This window comes from Malaclemys terrapin, chromosome 2 (genome assembly GCF_027887155.1).
Source record: "Malaclemys terrapin pileata isolate rMalTer1 chromosome 2, rMalTer1.hap1, whole genome shotgun sequence".
Lineage (NCBI taxonomy): Eukaryota > Metazoa > Chordata > Testudines > Emydidae > Malaclemys > Malaclemys terrapin.
This window is the reverse complement of record NC_071506.1, coordinates 141,832,200-141,846,318: the sequence shown is the minus strand read 5'-3', so window position 1 is coordinate 141,846,318 and position 14,119 is coordinate 141,832,200. Positions and strand designations below refer to the sequence as shown.

Genomic DNA, 14,119 nt, shown 5'->3' with positions numbered 1-14,119 from the left:
TTGGCTGCTCTGGGGCCAAACCCATATGTTTCCCTCTGGCAGGAGCAGAGATTTCTGCAGCAGCAGCAGGAGGAGCTCAACCTGGCCTTGCAGAAAGTCGTGCAGGAGCACAAGAAGAAAGTGACCTCTATCGAGTGGGAGTGCGTCAGCAAGATCCACAGCCTCAGGAGAGGTAGAGCTGAGCTCTGGGAGGGATAAGGGCTGAGATGCAGAGATAAGAGAAATGTCTGGCTTGGAAGGGACCTTAGGAAGTCATCAAGTCCAGGCAGGACTTGTGACTTGGCAGGACTTGTGTCGGGGCAGGACCAAGTAAACCTAGACCAGGGGTTGGCAACCTTCGGCACGCGGCCCATCAGGGTAATCCGCTGGCAGGCCGTGAGACATTTTGTTTACGTTGACCATCCACGGGCACGGCCACCCACAGCTCCCAGTGGCTGAAGTTCGCCGTTCCCGGCCAATGGGAGCTGCGGGAAGAGGCAGTCAGCACGTCCCTGCGGCCCGCACCTCTTCCCACGTTATTCCTAAAGTGCAGCACCCAAAATTGTACACAGTACTCCAGCTGAGGCCTCACCAATGGCAAGTAGGGCAGGACAATTACCTCCCATGTCTTACATACTATGCTCCTGTTAATACACCCCAGAATGATAGTAGCCTTTTTCACAGCTACATCACATTGTTGACCTATATTGGATTTGTGATCCACGACAACCCCCAAGATCCTTTTCAGCACTAGGACAGCCTAGCCAGTTAGTGCCCATTTTGTAGTTGTGCATTTGATTTTTCCTTCCTCTGTGTATTTTGCCCTTGACTGTATTGAATTTCATCTTGTTGATTTCAGACCAATTCTCCAATTTGTCAAAGGTTATTTTGAATTCTAATCCTGTCTTCCAAAGTGCCAGCAACCCCTCCCAGCTTGGTGCCATCTGCAATTTTTATAAGCATACTCTCCTCTCCATTAGCCAAGTCATTAATGAAGATATTGAATAGTGCCGGACCCAGGACTGACTCCTGCACGACCCCACTAGATACATAAGAACATAAGAGTGGCCATACTGGGGCAGACCAAAGGTCTATCTAGCCCAGTATTCTGTCTTCCGACAGCAGCCACTGCCAGGTGCCCCAGAGAGAATGAACAGAACAGGCAATAAACAAGTGATCCATCCCCTGTCGCCCATTCCCAGCTTCTGGCAAACAGAGGTTAGGGACACCATCCCTGCCTTGCTAATAGCCATTGATTCATAGATTCATAGACTCTAGGACTGGAAGGGACCTCGAGAGGTCATAGAGTCTAGTCCCCTGCCCTCATGGCAGGACCAAATACTGTCTAGACCTATGCTCCATGAACTTATCTAGTTCTTTTTTGAACCCTGTTATAGTTTTGGCCTTCACAACATCTTCTGGCAAAGAGTTCCACAGGTTGACTGTGTGTTGTGTGGAAAAATATTTCCTTCTGTTTGTTTTAAACCTGCTGCCTATTAATTTCATTTGGTGACCCATAGTTCTTGTGTTATGAGAAGGAGTAAATAACACTTCCTTATTTTACTATGATTTTATAGGCCTCAATCATATCCCACCAGTCATCTCTTTTCCAAGCTGAAAAGTCCCTGTATTATTAATCTCTCCTCATACTGAAGCCGTTCCATACCCCTAATAATTGTTGTTGCCCTTTTCGGAAACTTTTCCAATTCCAATATATCTTTTTTGAGATGGGGCAACCACATCAGCACTCAGTATTCCAGATGTGGGCATACCATGGATTTATATAGAGGCAATATAATATTTTCTGTTTTATTATCTATCCCTTTCTTAAAGATTCCCAACATTCGGTTTGCTTTTTTTACTGCCACTGTACATTGAGTGGATGTTTTCAGAGAACTATCCATGACTCCAAGATCTTTCTTGAGTTTAACAGCTAATTTAGACCCCATCATTTTATATGTATAGTTGGGTTTATATTTTCCAATGTGCGTTACTTTGCATTTATCTACATTGAATTTCATCTGCCATTTTGTTGCCCAGTCACCCAGTTTTGCGAGATCCTTTTCTAGCTATTCGCAGTCTACCTGGGATTCAACTATCTTGAGTAGTTTTGTATCATCTGCAAATTTTGGCACCTAACTGTTTACCCCTTATTCCAGATCATTTATGAATATGTTGAACAGGACTGGGCCCAATTCAGACCCCTGGGGAACACCACTATTTACCTCTCTCCATTTTGAAAACTCACCATTTATTCCTACCCTTTTTTCCCTATCTTGTTACCAATCCATGAGAGGACCTTCTCTCTTATCCATGACTGCTTACTTTACTTAAGAGCCTTTGGTGAGGGACCTTGTCAAAGGCTTTCTGAAAATCTAAGCACACTATATCCACTGGATTCCCCCTTGTCCACATGCTTGTTGACCCCCTCAAAGAATTCTAGTAGATTGGTGAGGCATGATTTCCCTTTACTAAAATCATGTTGACTCTTTCCCAACAAATTATGTTCATCTATGTGTCTGACCATTTTGTTCTTCACTATCGTTTCAACCAGTTTGCCCAGTACTGAAGTCAGGCTTACCGGCCTATAATTGCTGGGATCACCTCTGGAGCCCTTTTTAAAAATTGGCTTCACATTAGCTATCCTCCAGTCATTTAGTACAGAATCTGATTTAAATGATAGGTTACAGACTACAGTTATTAGTTCTGCAATTTCACATTTGAATTCCTTCAGAACTCGAGTGAATACCATTTGGTCCTGGTGACATATTACTGTTTAGTTTATCAGTTTGTTCCAAAACCTCCTCTAATGATACCTCAGTCTGGGACAGTTCCTCAGATGTCACCTAAAAAGAATGGCTCAGGTTTGGGAATCACTCTCACATCCTCAGCCATGAAGACCGATGCAAAGAATTCATTTAGTTTCTCTGCAACGGCCTTTTTGTCCTTGAGTGATCCTTTAGCTTCTCGGAGTGGCCCCACTGGTTATTTAGCAGGCCTCCAGCTTCTGATGTACTTTTAAAATGTTTGCTATTATTTTTTGAGTCTTTGGCTAGCTGTTCTTCAAATTCTTTTTTGGTCTTCATAATTGTATTTTTACATTTCATTTGCTAGAGTTTATGTTCCTTTCTATTTTCCTCACTAGGATTTAACTTTCACTTTTTAAAGGATGCCTTTTTGCCTCTCACTGCTTCTTTTACTTTGTTGTTTAGCCATGGTGGCACTTTTTTGGTTCTCTTATTATGTTTTTTAATTTGGGGTATTTATTTAAGTTGAGCCTCTATTATGGTGTCTTTAAAAAGTTTCCATGCAGCTTGCAGAGATTTTACTTTTGGTGCTGTACCTTTTAATTTCTGTTTCACTAACTTCCTCATTTTTGTGTAGTTCCCCTTTCTGAAATTAAATGCTACAGTGTGGGGCTGCTGTGGTGTTTTCCCCGCCACAGGGATGTTAAATTTAATTATATTATGGTCACTATTACCAAGCGGTTCAGCTATATTTATCTCTTGGACCAGATCCTGTGACCACTTAGGACTAAATCAAGCATTGCCTCTCCTCTTGTGGATTCCAGGACTAGCCAATCCAAGAAGCAGTTATTTAAGGTGTCAAGAAACTTTATCTCTGCATCACGTTCTGAGGTGACATGTACCCAGTCAGTATGGGGATAGTTGAAATCCCCCATTATTATTGAATTTTTTATTTTTATAGCCTCTCTAATCTCCCTGAGCATTTCACAGTCATTATCACCATCCTGGTTGGTAATATATCCCTACTGCTATATTCTGCTTATTCAAGCATGGAATTACTATCCACAGAGATTCTATGGTACAGTTTGGTTCATTTAAGATTTTTTACTTCATTTGATTCTACACTTTCTGTCACATATAGTGCCCCTTCCCCACCAGCACGACCTGTTCTGTCCTTCTGATATATTTTGTACCCTGGTATTACTGTGTCCCATTGAGTATCCTCATTCCACCAAGTTTCTGTGATGCCTATTACATCAATATCCTCATTTAATACGAGGCACTCTAGTTCACCCATCTTATTATTTAGACTTCTAGCATTGGTATATAAGTACTTTAAAAACTTGTCACTTTTTAGCTGTCTGCCATTACATGATCTAATTGAATGGGACTTTTTTCATTTGACTGTTTCTCATCAGATCTCACCTGTATTTCATCAGCTTCCATCCTCTCCTCCTTACTAGGACATAGAGAATTTCCATTAACAGATCCTCCCCTAAGGGGTGTCCCTGTCCGAACCACGTGCTCCTCTGCACCTGTTGGCTTTCCCCCAGCCCTTAGTTTAAAAACTGCTCTACGACCTTTTTAATGTTAAGTGCCAGCGGTCTGGTTCCATTTTGGTTTAGGTGGAGCCCATCCTTCCTGTATAGGCTCCCCCTTTCCCAAAAGTTTCCCCAGTTCCTAATAAATCTAAACCCCTCCTCCCTACACCATCGTCTCGTCCACGCATTGAGACCCTGCAGTTCTGCCTGTCTAACTGGCCCTGCGCATGGAACAGGGAGCATCTCGGAGAATGCAGCCATGGAGGTCCTGGACATCAATCTCTTACCTAGCAGCCTAAATTGGGCCTCCAGAACCTCTCTCCTACTTTTCCCTATGTCATTGGTACCTACATGTACCATGACCACCGGCTCCTCCCCAGCTACACATATGTCTGTCTAGATGTCTCGAGACAGGCAGGCAAGTCACCATGCGATTCTCCAGGTCATCACAAACCCAGCTCTCTATGTTTCTAATGATTGAATTGCCCATTACTAACACCTGCCTTTTCCTAATAACTGGAGTTCCCTCCCCTGGAGGGGTATCCTCTGTGCGAGAGGATATCACAACATTATCTGGGAGGAGGGTCCCAACTATGGGATCATTTCCCTCTGCTCCAGTTATATGTTCTCCTTCCCTGAGACTTTCATCCTCCTCAACAGCACAGAGGTTGTCAGACCAGGAGTGGGACCATTCTATTATGTCCCAGAAAGTCTCATCTGTGTACCTTTCTGTCTCCCTTAGCTCCTCCAGTTCAGCCTGGTCTCCGAAGCCTATACATGGTCTGTGAGGGCCAGGAACTCCTTGCACCGAATGCACATATACACCATCTGCCCATAGGGCAGGTAATCTTACATGCTGCATTAGGTGCAATAAACTGGGTAGCCCCCCTCTGTTGCTGGATGTCTGCCTGCATTCTCTTTATACACCTGCAGCTTGTTCCTTTGTTGATGTTTTGGTTTTGGTTTTAAGTTTAAAGAATGTTAAGTGTATCTAGCCCCTCCACACAATCCCCCTCTAAAGCAAACACACCACAAACACAAACACACACACTACAGACAACAAACTTACCCCAAGGGTCACGTAATTGCTCCTCCTTCACCTGGAGAACTCGCAAAACTCCCCTGTGAGCCACTCCTGGTCACCAGCTCCTCTGGTCACTGGGTTTTTTAAAGTCCTGATCTTCCTGAGTAGCCCCGCCCCCTGGTTAAGGGTCAATGGGTGCTAAAGGGCTTAGGGATCAAAGCCTCGTTAAGAAGCTCTCAGCCTTGCCTAGCAAACTGCTAGGCTCAGCCCACCCCAAACAAACAGACCATGTGGTATATTTCAATCAAGCAGCAAGCACACCATGCCCTCCATAGAACCCTGTTATCCTCCAGGTGCTGACAGATTATTTAATAATTTGTTCCAGTATCTTTCCAGGTTTCAAATTTAGGCTGAGTGGTCTATAATTCCTTGGGGCCTTTTTGTTCCCCTTTCCGGTGTTTGCCTCTCTCCAGTCTTCTGGGACCTCACCCCGTCCTCCATGCGTTCTTGAAGAGAGTTACTAGTGGTTCCGAGGTTGCTTCAGCTAGTTCCTTAAGAACCCCAGGATAAATGTCATCAGACCCTGTCCACTTGAGTACATCTAACTTATCAAACTATTCTTTAACCTGTTCTTTCCCTATTTTGGCTTGTATTCCTTCCCCCTGGTTGTTAGTAATTAATATTATTGAGTAGCTGGTCACCCTTCACCTTTTTACTGAAGCCTGAAACAAAACAGGCATTACACACCTCAGCTTCCTTACTGTCCTCACTGAATAGCTCTCCTTCCCCACTAATAGGAGGACTTGCACTTTTATTCATCTTTCCCTTGCTCCTAGTTCAGGGGTGAGCAAAGTTGATGATTTAGTTGGGGATTGGTCCTGCTTTGAGCAGGGGGTTGGACTAGATGACCTCCTGAGGTCCCTTCCAACCCTGGTATTCTATGATTCTATGATCCAGCCCGTCAGGGCTTTAAATTTAGCCCGCGGGATTGCCAGCCCCATGGCGCAGTGGGGCTAAGGCAGACTTCCTGCCTGCCCTGGCCCTGTGCCGCTCCCAGAAGCGGCCGGCACCACGTCCCTGCGGCCCCTGGGGAGCAGGGAGACAGAGGACTCCGTGCACTGCCCTCGCCTGCAGGCACCGCTCCCCCCACCTCCGCAGCTCCCATTGGCCAGGAACAGGGAACCGCGGCCAATGGGAGCTTTGGGAGTGGTACCCACAGGCGAGGGCAGCACACGGTGGAGCCGCCTGCCCCACCCCACCCCCAGGAGCCACTGCCAGACACGCTGACCACTTCCAGGAGCAGCGCGGGGCCAGGACAGGCAGGGAGCCTGCCTTAGCCCCGCTGCCACCCCGGAGCTGCTCGAGGTAAGCAGTGCTGGGCAGAGCCTCCACCTCGAACTGCTCCTGCACACCGCACCCCAACCCCCTGCCCTGAGCCCCCTTCTGCACACCACACCCCCTCCCACAGCCCGTACTCCCTCCCGTACCCAACCTCCTGCCCCAGCCCTACATTCATGGCCCTGCATACAATTTCCCCACCCAAATGTAGCATATTTAAAGACCCTCGTCTTCATGCTGGTGTAGAGGAAGAAGGCACATCAGGGCTGTACGGCTCTGGGGAGTCAGCTACATGCAGGAGTCGTGTGGCTATTCACTGTCCAGGGCAAAACCCACCAGACATGCCGGCTGCTGAGGGAGGGCCAGGGGACTGCTGAGGGCTCGGTAGGGGATGGGGGCTAGGTGGGACTCTGACGAAAGAAGGGATGAGACCAGGGACCTGAGGGCACTTCTCTGCCCTTCCCAGCCCGGGAGGCCGTGGTGTGGAGCGTGGAGCAAGGCCACCTGCAGGAGAAGTATCATCTCTTCAAGCAGCAGGTGAAGGAGCAGTACTCACTCCAGCGGCAGCAGCTCAGCAAGCGGCACGAGAAGGTGAGTGCGGGGCTGGCTGCTGTGTGGTCGGCAGCACAAACGCGGCCCCCTCCACGGGAACGTGAGGCCGGGCGAGGCCTTGGGGCACCCATCAGCATTGCAGCTGAACCGTGCTGGGGCCATGGAACCAACAGAGGCTGGACCTGTGGGATTCTGGGGTGGTCGGTATCAACAAGGAAGGACTAGAGCCACCTGGGCCAGTGGGACACAGGAGCCCTGGGCAGGCAGCATGCTCAGCCCCAGAGCAGCGCTCTCCCTCCCCACACAGCCTCCTCCCTCGGCTGCCCTGCCCCTGCCCTCCCCCTCCTCCAGGGCTCCGGTCCTAACCCAAGCTGGGCTCCTGTCTGGGGCTCTGGGCTAGGGATGAAAGAGGGTCCTGTGGTGGGGCAGGAGGGAGCCCAGCAGCCAAGCTCTCCTCTCAGCTCAGCTCCAGCCCGCGGCTCCCCGTCCAGGCCTGGCAGAGGGGGAGCCAGCTTGGGAGGGGAGAATTCTGCTACCCCCTGCTTGGAGCCATGAGAAGGCGGCGAGCAGGAGGGAGGGGTAACGGTGAGTCACGTTCTAAGCACCCAGGCCTGTCCCATCCCGGTGGTCGGCCCCTGACGCCTGCGCACGCCTCTCTGCTAGGAAACCGAGCGGATGAGCCGCTTCCACCTCCTCCTGCTGGACGAGCTGAGGAACCAGCAGGCGCAGCAGCACGCTCAGCTGCTGAAAACCCAGCGTGGGGACGCCAAGCTCCGCCTAGCCATGTTCAAGGAGAGTCTGAAGATCCAGGAGGTGACAGGCGCTGAGCAGAAGGACAAGACCAAGCAGGTACTGACCCCCAGCAGTCCCCACGCCCGCCAAGCGCCTTCTCCAGAGGGGGCGGCAGGCCCCAGCATGGCCAAAGGCTGCTGCCAGCGCAAAGCCCACGTCACCAGGGCACTGGGGAGATGCCTGGGAGCCAGGGAGAGGATGATGCCTTCTCGGCTGTGGGCCCAGGGACAGAGCCACTGCACAGCTCCCGGCCCAGAGCTGAATGACCACCGTGGCTGGAGTATGTCCCCTCTGCTAGGAGGGAAGGACAAGAGAGTCCATGGGATGGAGTCACCAGCAGCTGGCCTGCTGCCGAACCCCACAGCACATGGGGGACCGGGGCTGGGCAGGCTCCTGGAGCTCCACTTCCCTCCCGGATCTGCGCTGAATGGCCTCGCTGAGGCTGCCAGCCGGGCCTTGGGCATCCTGCAGGGGATGCAGCATCTGGCCAGCAGCAGCCGTGTCCCAGCTGCGTTTAAGCGGGGGAATGGTCCCGCTAAAGGGGGGAACTTTCCTGGCTTACACATGACCCCCAGTGAAGGGGGCTAGTGAAAGGATCTGAGTCCTCGCTCCCACTCCCTTTACCCAGAGCCCTGCATGACCTCGAGGGCTCCCCTTCCATCTCCTGGGTAGCAGAGTCCTCGTAACCCTGACAAGGCTGGGCCCAGGGTTCCTGGGGGGCTCAATCCCCAACCTTGTCATGGTCACTTAGGACAGGGGCTGGGGTGTCCCCACTCTGGGGTGCTCTCTCTGCACTGGACACCTCCCTGACCCACTGATCATTACATACAGTTCAAAGCAAATACGATTTATTTAACAGCAACCAATTAAAAAATAAAGAAAAATGGGAAAGATGAAAGGAAAACCCGTCACCCTGCTCTGTGGCCCGGGGACGTCACAACCAGCGTCTCGGGGTTGTCAGGGAAGTTCAGTCTGTTCCCCACACGTCCCAGGCCCCTGCCCAGGCCCTGGCTGTGCTGCAGGGATGCTGCGGGTTGGACACTTGCTCTGGTGGTGGCCACACGCCCTCAGGTGCTAGGTGGCAGGGCCCTTCTTCCCAGCGTTGGCCCCGCCCCGTCGGGGTTACGATCCCTCTCCAAGTCTGGCCTGTAGGGCCTCTGGGCTGGGGGCATCTCCCTGCGCTGGGCCTGCTGCCCAGGGTCCCCCTCGCTCTGCCCAGCTGCTCACCCGGCTCCGGACGGCTCCAGCCCCAGCCCCGCTGCTGCTCTGCCTCCAGCCCCCAGGGCTGCTTTTTCTGGCCCCTTTGGGTGCTGCAGCTCTGCTCCCAGCACAGGTCTGCTCTCTGGGCTGCTTCTGTGGCTCTGCTCCCAGCACTGACCTGCTTCCTGGGCTGCTTCTCTGGCTGGCACAGCTCTGCTCCCCAGCTCAGCTTGGGCCCCTGCTCTCTCCTTAGCTGGGGCCCACTCTGCCACCTCCCACGTAGGACGCCCCTCCCGGCCTTCTGACTCCCTCATTAGCCTGCCCGCCCTGCCAATCAGGCTGACCTCCCCATTGCTCCCGGGGACCGAGGGCTGTGCAGGGCGAGGAGTACAGAAGCTGCCAGGAAGGGCCCCAGGTCTCAGGCAGGCAGAACTCAGAGTGGTTCCCCAAGCCCTGGGGCCCTGGCCAGGACTGTGACCCCTTTGCCGCGGCTGAGTGTAACGCAGGGCGCCGACCTGCTCCCCGCAGTTCCTGCAGCAGGAGGAGGGGCGCCAGCGGGCAGAGGTGCAGCTACAGCAGCAGCAGCACAAGGAGCAGATGCAGGACCTGCAGCAGCATCTGGCTGAGAACCTGAGTGAGCTGGAGCAGTTGCAGGTGAGTTCGAGCAGTGTCCGGGCAGCTCGCCGTCCCTGCTCCCGTCCCCCTTCACCGGTCGCAGGGGGTGCATGTGTGCCTGGGGCTCTGCCCTCCTTCCCCCCAGCCCAGACGGCTGGTGTTGGGCAGAGCCCTGCAATGCAGCCGCCTCTGAAGCAGGACCATCCAAATGGCCCTTGCAGGTGTTGGCATCACTTGCCTGTCAGCGTTTGCAGGCCTGGCGGCTGTGCCAAGGGCCCCAGGGCCTGGCGTGGATTTGATCTGCGTCCTGATCCCAGGCCCTGGCAGGGCCATTCCTGGTCACGGCCAGTCTCTGCTCATTGCCTGAGTTCGTGGTGTGTAATTGCTCTCGCCACACGTGTCTCCCAGACCGAGAAGCTCCGCCTGCTGGTCGAACAGGAGAAGAAGCAGCTGAAGGGGCTGGATGACGAACACACCCTGGAGCTGAGCGAGTGGAAACAGCGGCTCGCTACCCGCAAAGAAGTGAGCCTCCCGAGTGCCTCCAGCCTGAGCCGGGGCGATCGCCTCACCGGGGGTGGCAGCAAAGGGGGATGGGTTCTGTGCCACAGACCCTGTGGGACCTCACCCAAGGTCCTTCCCCTGCTGTGTCGCAGCGTCTCCAGCTGCACTGAGGGGGGACAGACCCTGACCTGCAGGGCAGGGGCTGGTGCTGGTACCTCAGCAGAGCTCTCGAGCCTGCTCCCTACCTTCACACACAACACGTTCCCACTAGCTTCGGCACAATCCAATCCTTGAATGAAACCTGCTTAGAGCCATGTTCTCCTCTCCCGGCTTCAGGCACCCAGCGCTAGGCCCAGCCCGGCCTTAGCTGGTGGCTGTGGAGACTCCCTCGTTTATCTGCCAACTGCTGCTTTGAACCCAGAATCTCCCTGCTGGGGCAGGGAAAGGGCCTTCGCTGTCAGACTGGCCCAACAGGCTTCACTGCTCAGCAGCCACAGGGGTCCCAGTGGTGCAGGTCCCTGGCCTGCCCAGGGGCTCCAAACTGCGCTTTGTTCCCATGTCTGCTCTAGATGCTTGAGGAGGAGCTGGCTCACTTGAACCCGCTGCAGCAGAAGGAGCTACGCCGTGGCAGTGAACCAGGCAGCAGGATATCCCGGTTCTTCCACTTCCCTTCCTGACAGCCCGCGTGGGATCCCAGTGGGGACGGCCAGCACGGCTCCTAAGCTCCTTCTCCCCATGACCTGCAGAACAGCTCGGCCTGAGAGCCGGAGCAGAGACGGTGCCTGCGAGCAGCCAGGAGAAAATCCCTCCTGTACCTGTATTCAGGGGGTTTGATCAAGGTGCCATTCAACCAGAAAGACCACACGTGACAGCACCAAGGAGCCCTGCAGCAGAAGCAGCTCTGGGTGGGGTGCTCTCTGCAGTGTGACATTGCCAGGGGGATCCACAGGCCTAGAGCTCTGCAGTCAGTAGGTCAAGACAAGCAGAGACACGTGGCATGTAGTGGTGGGCAGAGGAGAAGACAAGTGCATCTCAGACAGTTGGACACGGAGCCTGTAGGGATCTGGGACAACCCATTAATACGATCTGCTGGAGGGGAAGATTTAGCACTAGCCTAAGCCCTCACCTAGCTGAGTACATTCTGCTCCGAAAGCTGCGAGACTGAACTCCTCACGCCCTCCGTGCTGGGGGTGGGGCTGTTGTAGCTTACGGCAGAGGCAGGCCATTATTTGTTCTCAACGTCCAAATGTCTTGGTCAAGAATTAGTCAAGGTCCAGACTCCAGAAAAAATAATTTAAAAAGTCCAACGATAATGATAAGTAAATAAGATTTCAGGGTCTGTTCCAAAGCGTCTGGCGGTCCGGATTTGGCCCGTGGTCCGCCTGTTGACTACCCCTGCCTTACTGAAACCCATGATGACAAAGCCAGGCCTTGGAGCAGCCCAGCAAGAGGAGCACTACACCCGCCGTTTTTAATTCAAGGTGCTGAGTGTCTGTGCAGGCCATTGACCACAAGTGGGTTTATTAGTGCGCTGAAATCTGGCCAGTGGCACTTAGGCACATGAGTGTACAGGCAGAATTGTAGGGACCACCCCTGAGGAGCTAACTTAATGAGTTAGTGTGCTGAACCAAACCACCATCAACACTGAGCTGAACCAAAACACCATCAACACTTTTTTTATTGGGAATAAAACCAAACCCCCAACTCCAAACCTTGTCTGTCCCTAATTTAAGGAGAAACCTGTGTTTGCACCAGTCTGAGGGGAGAGATTGTGGGCCTTGGCAAAGCAGCTGTAATGGCACTGGTTCTCCAAGGCGGGGCTGGTGTGTTTCCCCCAGCTCGTGAGGAAGATGTAGTAAGATGAGGTCCTGAAACACAAGTCCCTGTATCAGAGGCCCGGTATGAGGCCTAAGGCCTGAGCTAAAGTAATGGTCAAGACTTTGCTGATATAAAACAAAAAGCTGTGAGCCAGAGGGAGGCCCTGCTCACAGAATCTGGCGAGAAGACGGCTGATGCCGCAAAAACACACATACCTAAAAAGTACTGGGCACAAGGGATGGAAACACGTGCCAGGATGGTACCAGAACACTCCAGCACAGGCACATTCCACATAGATAACGAGGAACAGGCTGACCCACCCTAAAGAGAGGGTCAAAGTGGTAATATGGTGGATAGAGTTGTTTTGCTCAAACCAACATGTACAAGGTGAGAGGCGGCATCTTGCTACGTAGAGGGGTTGTACCTCAATACGTCAGGACTCAGGTGTAACTTGTTTGTACCTGTGTATAAAAATGGACCTCTGAGGGGTTGTCTTTATCTGGCCTAGGGGGCAGTGGTAAATCCCACAACTGACTGAGCCGGTCCATTGTCAGGGAGCAGATATGTACTAGCAGAATGGTAGACATCTGATCCGGGGAGCTAGAGACTGTGTTTCATGTAGCAATAAACCTGGCCAGGTGCCTTCGTACCTTATCAGAGTCTGTGGTCATTGGGGGTTCTCTTGGGGTCTGCTGAGCCAGCGATCTGCAGAGTCGGGACAGCGCACAGAGGGAACACACATGCAGCGAACGGTTATCAACATTGGACAGAGCAGAGCATCACACCAGTGACGGCTGACGACAGAAGGTACACGGGTTACTCAGGCAAACTTTACTCCCAGCACGTGCCAAAGAAAAGTGTGATATTAAAGCAGCTGAGACGTACATGTGTGGAGAGAGTAAGAATTTTCCTTCTTTCGTGCCTTGGCCCGTAAGTTTTCCTAATGACCTCACCAGGCTGCCTTCGAAAGATCAACGATTAGGGGTAACGTTTCCAAAAGTACACAAGCAAGTAAAGAGTTTAAGGCCCAATGAACCTTAAGCCCCAGCTCCTCCCACAATCTGCAGTAGTCCTATTACAATCCATGCAGCACCTGATGTTCTGCATCAGCTGGAGCTGGCGTGGGGAGTCCTTATGCTGAATTCCACTTGCTTAAAGGCTAGTGACTGTTGCTACTCATAGCCGCAGCTACGGCAATGTTGGGGAAGAGAATTGAAGCGGATTGTAGGGTTGCCAGGTGTCAGTTTTCGATCAAAAAGGGACCCTGGCAGCTCCGGTCAGCATCACCGACTGGGCCGTTAAAAGTCCGATCAGCAGGGCTAGGGCAGGCTAGTCCCTACCTGTCCTGGCACCACGCTGCACCCCGGAAACAGCCAGCAGGTCCGGCTCCTAGGTGGGGGGGCCACAGGGCTCCGCGAGCTGCCCCCACTCGAAGCACCAGTTCCACACTCCCATTGGCCAGGAACCGCAGCCAATGGGAGCTGGGAAGGCGGTGCCTACCGGTGAAACCAGCACACCTTCTGCCTAGGAGCCGGACCTGCTGGACGCTTCCAGGGCACAGCACAGAGCCAGGACAGGCAGGGAGCCTGCCTTAGCCCCGCTGACTGGGAGCCGCCCAAGGTAAGTCTGCACCCCAACCCCCTGCCCCAGCGCCTCCCCACACCCCGCAACCCCAGCTGCACCCAAGCCCACACCCCCAATCCATACCCCCTCCCACACTGCAACTCCCTGTCTCAACCCACAGCCCCCTCCCGCACTCTGAATTTCTCAGCTCCACTCCCCAGCCCGTAGCCCCCTCCTGCACTGCAAACCCCTCATCCCCTGCCTCACCCAAGCCTGCACCCCCAGCCAGAGCCCTCACCCCCTCCTGCACCCCACTCCCTGCCCCAGCCCAGAGCCCCCTCCTACACCAAACCCCTCATTTCTGGCCCCACGCTGGCCCAAAACTGGACACAATACTCCAGATGTGGTCTCACCAGTGCCAAATAGAGGGGAATGATCACATCCCTCGA

At 53.0% G+C, this 14,119-nt stretch overlaps 1 protein-coding gene across 1 annotated transcript in view; it reads left to right on the top strand.

Annotated features, from left to right (window-relative positions):
- LOC128831091 (serine/threonine-protein kinase 10-like) overlaps positions 1 to 12,707 on the top strand; it is a 44,952-nt gene extending 32,245 nt beyond the window's left edge. The window contains exons 13-18 of the mRNA XM_054017201.1: positions 43 to 172; positions 7,096 to 7,220; positions 7,845 to 8,030; positions 9,702 to 9,827; positions 10,197 to 10,310; positions 10,859 to 12,707. Coding sequence (XP_053873176.1) covers positions 43 to 172; positions 7,096 to 7,220; positions 7,845 to 8,030; positions 9,702 to 9,827; positions 10,197 to 10,310; positions 10,859 to 10,966 — 789 coding nt within the window. The 3' untranslated portion in view covers positions 10,967 to 12,707. The remainder of the gene's footprint in view (positions 1 to 42; positions 173 to 7,095; positions 7,221 to 7,844; positions 8,031 to 9,701; positions 9,828 to 10,196; positions 10,311 to 10,858) is intronic.
- The last annotated feature ends 1,412 nt before the right edge of the window (positions 12,708 to 14,119 follow it).